The sequence below is a fragment of the Elephas maximus genome, chromosome 3 (assembly GCF_024166365.1).
Source record: "Elephas maximus indicus isolate mEleMax1 chromosome 3, mEleMax1 primary haplotype, whole genome shotgun sequence".
Taxonomy (NCBI): domain Eukaryota; kingdom Metazoa; phylum Chordata; class Mammalia; order Proboscidea; family Elephantidae; genus Elephas; species Elephas maximus.
This window is the reverse complement of record NC_064821.1, coordinates 108,701,503-108,707,012: the sequence shown is the minus strand read 5'-3', so window position 1 is coordinate 108,707,012 and position 5,510 is coordinate 108,701,503. Positions and strand designations below refer to the sequence as shown.

Sequence of the window (5,510 nt, the reverse complement as noted above, 5' to 3'; positions counted from 1 at the left end):
ATGCTACAAGGCAATTTTTAATAAGATTTAAATTAGGCCGACTTCCCTTTCTCCAATTAAATTTCTTTTACACTCAAAATATGAATTAGCAAAGTTTGGGAAGGTCGTTACTGGAAATCTCTCGACTTTCTGGGAAAGGGACAATGCTCTTTTAAAATCTTGTCATTTACCTCAGTCACCTAAATAAAACACTAGGCTGAGCATTTTAAAAATTTATTTACAAAGTTGTGTACAACACGATGGAATAACATTTAGAATACCATATATATTCATTCATATATAAACAGACTTCTATAATAGAATGACACTTTAGCTTTTTGAAAATTTTTTTTATATTTAAAATCTCCCAAAGTCTCCATACATTTTTTTTCTCAGATAAAACTGCGGAGAGTGAACCTTCAAAAAAATTGAAAGTTCAGAGCTCTAAATCTACTGAATTTGTTTTTTTTTTTCTTAAAAAAATAAAAACCCCAAAAGGAAAGTCAATATTTTTACACAAATATGTACAAAGGATTTCCCTCCCACTCCCAGGGTACTCAGAGCAGGCTCCGTCGGGATACATTTTTGGAAAATCCACTTTTCGGTTTTACCTGTACGAAAAGCTATTCCCGGCGGACGCGCGGCGAGAATTTGCTTCGCCAGCCTAGGTGTGAGCGAGGGGGTGGAGGCCGCCGAAGGTCGGGGTTGGGGATCGCGGGAGAGGGGGAGACTGGGAACGAAACAGGGGTGCAGGAGTCTGGGATTAGGCATGGGGGCCGGGACCAGGGCAGACCTCGCCGCCTGTTAATGCAGCAGTCGCCCGGGGCCGCCGCCGGGCCCTGTGTCCCCGCCACCTGCGCGTCCCTATTGCGCAGGCCACTTGGCTTGCGCAGCAGCCGCAGCAGCGGCGGCGGCCGAGGCAGCTGGCTGCAAGAACTGTCCGGAGAGTGGCACGCTCAGGATGGGCGCGATTGTGGCCGTGGTCCGGCTCAGCGACAGCGGCTGGTGCGTGGCCATGAGAGCCGCCGACTGCACGGTCCCGGGAGGCCTCAAGAAGGACTGTGCCGCGCCGCCGCCCCCAGCACCCCCGGCCCCCCCAGTGCCCCCGGCGCTCCCTGCGCCCGCAGCCGAGCCCCCAGATGCAGCCGGGCCCCCGCCGATGATGTTCTCGATGCTGAACGACGGCCGCGCGCTCGGCTCGGACTTGATAAGTGACGCCGTGGCGCCCGCCGTGCCCGCCGTGCCCGCGGCGGCCGCGGCAGCGCCCAGGCTGTTGAGCTGCAGCTGCAGGCCGGGGCCGAGCTGCGAACCGAAGGCGGCCGCCTTGCGGCCCAGCTCGCCCGAGGGCAGCAGCGGCACGGCCGGAGGCAGCACGGGCGCCACGGGCGGCAGAGCGTACGGGTACTGGAGCGCCGCGGCCGCCGCCGCCGCCGCCGCTGCCGCCGGGTGCGAGTAGGCGCCCGCTGCGGCCGCGGGGTGCAGGCCGTAGGAGCGGCCGTAGGGCCCCGCGGCGCCGGCCGCCGCCGCCAGGCTGTAGGCGCCGAAGCTCTGCATCATGAGCGCCGTCTGCTCGCGCAGGTGTTCCTGCTGGTGGCGCTTGAAGCGTTTCCGGCGCCGCAGGAAGCTGCCGTTGTCGAACATGTCCTCGGACTGCGGGTCCAGGGTCCAGTAGTTGCCCTTGCCCGGGTTGCCCGGCTCACGGGGGATCTTGACGAAACAGTCGTTGAGGGAGAGGTTGTGGCGGATGCTGTTCTGCCAGGCAGGGAACTTCTCCCGGTAATAGGGGAAGCGGTTGCTGATGAACTCGCAGATGCCGCTCAGGGTCAGCTTCTTCTGCGGGCTCTGCAGGATGGCCATGGTGATGAGTGCGATGTACGAGTAGGGCGGCTTCACCAGGCTGTTCTTGGGCTTGCTGGGGGCCAGGCCGCCCGTCGCGCCGCTGCCCGAGCCCGGCCCGCCGCCGCCCGCACCGCCGCCCTCCTCTCCGCCAACACCGCTCTTGCAGCCGTCCGGCTCGGGCGCGCCCGCCTCGCCCCCTGGCCCGGCCCCGGCTCCGGCCGCCTCTTTGGGCAGTGCCAGCGGCTGCTGGTGCGGCGGCTGAGGCTGCCCGTGGAGGGGTGCCGCCGGAGGCACCTCGTCCGTCTCGTCCAGGTGCAGCTCGGGCGGCCCCGCGGGGCTGTCGCAGCCCGTGTCGCTGTCCTTCTCCTCCAGCCCGTCGTCTCCCTCGCCCACCACATCGATGTCCACGTCCTCGGCCGTCAACACCGTCTGGCCGGACATGTCGCTGGCGCTGCCGCCGCCGGAGAGGGTCATTCCTCCTCGGGGTTGGTGATGGCGGCGGGGAGGGAGCTGCGGACGATGGGGACACGCGAATAGGGGTTCGGGCGCCCCCCGAAAGGTGGGTGGCTGGAGAAGGGAAGGGGACGCAGGTGGCTTGGGGCCCTCCCGGGTCGGCTCACATTCGGCGGCCCGGCATCGCGCGGCGCGGGCGCTGCTGTCCGCCCCCCGCGGCCGCGCTCGGTAAACTCCTGCGGTCCTTGGCGCTCGGTACTAGGTGATCGCTTCCGCTCCCGGACCCCGAGGCTTCTCCGCGCCGCGGCCCCTTACTTCGCCCGCCTTCCTCAGTTGCTGACCAGGGCGTGGGGCGCAGGAGCGGTCCAGGCGGTCGCAGGACGCCCGGGGCCGAGCAGCTGAGAGGGCGCGAGTAGGGGCAACAGACGGGAGGGGGAGGGGGACAGTGTCAGGGACACCGAAGCCCCCGTAGTCGAAAGTCCTGTTTTAAGGACTGGCCTGATAGATTACTTTCTACTTAAAGATCCAGCGGGAGGCGGGGCCACGTGACCGCGCGTGACGTCAGGGCCGCCGTGGAGCTGGCCAAACTCAAGTTGGTTCAGGGAATTGTCAACAAAGGGACCGGAGACGCGCAACTCAGCACCGCACCGCGCGCCAGCAACCCGTGCGCCCCGAGGGCTCCCCGGCCAGCCCAGGGACTCCACCCAGGCTCAAGCCCGGCTCAGGGGTCGAGGGAGCGTGGGTGGGTGGGTGCCAGCGAGTGAGGGTGTGGGCCTGGGAGCGTCGGTTGGACGGAGAAGCTCTCTTCCCCTGCTCTTCTCGCTCCCTCTCCCTTCTTTCCCAACACATCTTAGGGACTGGGTCGAACAAGATTGCCATCTCATTTTTTTCCAACCTCCCCCCCCCCAAACTTAGTAGCCTCTGTTTTGTTTTGTTTGATTGTTTTTAGCTCTAAAGAGTAAGGGCGGCGCACCCGGCTGGGTCTGGCTAATTAGACTTCAGACACCCTTCCGTCTCATTGCTCACTCGGCGGAGACACCTGCTGAGGGGACGCGCTCCCCCTCCCCCAAACCAAACCATTTGTGTCTACCTTCGTTTTTCGGGCTCTGTAGGGGCATGTTTTATATATATAGATTTTTTTTTTTCCTCGTGGCCACGATGGCATCACCTGGGGTTTCCGAAGGTCAGAAAATGGTTGTTGATTAATCTATTAGAATAGTTGCCGAGAGAAATAAAGACGGCATAAAATAACAGGGAAACTATAAATAAAGGAACCCGGATTAGCGTCTCGGAGTTGTTAAACGACTTAGCATATGAAAAAGTTGGAGATGAGGCGCTGGGGAAGGAGCCAGGATTGGCAGCGGCCTGGGTAAGTTGGGTGGGGCGGAGAAGAGGCCTATGGGCCTCCAGGATAGATGCCTTGCCCGGATCGGGACGGCTGAACAACGCTGGGATCTAGCGTGACTTCCCGGGCGGCGAGGCCCGGCCTCCCGGGAGCCGGGACAGCATTGGGCCTGTCGGCGGGCTGGACTTTCAGTTGCTGCTAACGTTGACTCTCCCCTCTTAAGGCCGAGACAAACCCTCCAAGATTTAACTTCCACGGAAACCAGCGGCAGAGCAAGCGGAGAAGGTGAGGATGCGGCCAAAGTACACGGAATTTCCTTGGCAAGGAAAGTCAGTGAGGGTAGAAAAGACTGTGGAGACTTAACTGGGGACTCACGGGGGACCGAAAACTGACCCGGAGCGCGTGGCGTTGGTGGGACGCGTGGACCTCCCACCTCCAAGGGGAATAGTGCCCTGACCCGGTGAATCCGCGCTGTGCTGCCTCTTCTCCCCCGCTTTTAGGCCGCCTTGCTGCAAACGGTGAACGCCTAACTGGCGTGGCAGGTTTCCCCAACCTAAGCCCAGTTCGCGAGGCCTGGAAAGGGAATGCCGGCCTCACCAGAGTAAGGAACAACGAGGAGAGGAGATCGGAGAAAAAAAATTGGTTAAATATTTACAGAAGACTCTGGGGAAACGGATTTGATTCTGGGTGGACAGTGGTGCTTCTGATTTGCTTTGTCTCTGTGTGTCCCCCACGTTCCCTTTTTCCCTGGCCTCGGTACACCTCCCCCCCCCCCAAGAAATCCGTTAACTTGCTTCATTACAGGCGGTGCGACACGTAGATTGACTTTCATAGCTGTTAGACAAATCCCTTTAATATAACACTAGCCCATTTGATTTCTACTTCTGAGGATGTTCCTGGTTGGGGCTGGAGGTAGGGTGAGGGCAGTGACTCTATTCTGAACTGCTCACCATCCTCCACGAGTGTTGTATCTAAACGATCCCCCGGTTGCACCTGACCCTGAAATGCATCTGAGTTGATTTCCGCAGCTGCACCGCTCTGTAGCCGGCAGGCTCCGTACGTTTTACAATGCCGTCTGGACAGCCACGGCGAAGCCAACCTGAGCAGCTAGCTGGCTGCCCGCCGCCCCCGACTGCAGAGGAGGTCGCGGCAGCAACCGCCGGAGCCATCCAACAATTACAAAAGGTCAAAAGGACAAAAAAAAAAAAAAATCCCGATATGTACAAATTCGGAAGCCCCTTTTGCTCAGCTTCGGTGGTCGAGTCCCTGAGACAGGCACAGGCTGCAACGCGGACCCGGTGGCAGGCTGGGCGGCCGTGGATGTGTGTGTTTTCTTGCCGGAGGTGGCGACTCCAGGGGCTGTCCTCACTGGTCTTCAAGTAGCCTCCAAATGAGCCTAAGTTCGATTCCGGAGCCTTCTGGGACTGGCTCCCAGGGGTTCCTCGGCGCTCTGGCCGCTGCCTCTCACCCTCCCTCCGCCATGGCCCGGCCGGAACCTTCAGTTCCCCTGCGACTCCTTGGAACCTCCCTGGGGAAAGGGTGGGGGGAATGAACAAATCCCAGCCGCTGGTTCCATTTGTTGCGCTTTTTTCCTTCGACACAATAAAAGTCAAATTAATTGATTCATACCATTAATTACGGCGCATAGCGTGAAAAGCAACGCTTCCCCTCGGTTAGAGATCTATTGTGCTAATCTCTTGTTCAATCAGTGTTACCATCTGATGCCGGGGCCGGCCCTTACAGAAACTTTTCGACTCGATTAGCTAAATGATGAGTCGTGCAGGACCTACTGGCTGTGGCCCGGACGCCCCGTGCCGACGCGGGCCCAACCGCTTAACATCGATTTCCAGCGCAGGCTGGGGATTTTCCCGCCGCCACTCTCGGCTCGGGGGAC

At 59.7% G+C, this 5,510-nt stretch overlaps 1 protein-coding gene across 1 annotated transcript; it reads right to left on the bottom strand.

Moving 5' to 3' along the window:
- Window positions 1–843: 843 nt before the first annotated feature.
- Window positions 844–2,292, bottom strand: FOXD3 (forkhead box D3). The gene has a single exon (XM_049875970.1). It carries the CDS (start codon window positions 2,290–2,292, stop codon window positions 844–846), a length of 1,449 nt encoding a protein of 482 aa, XP_049731927.1.
- Window positions 2,293–5,510: the final 3,218 nt, after the last annotated feature.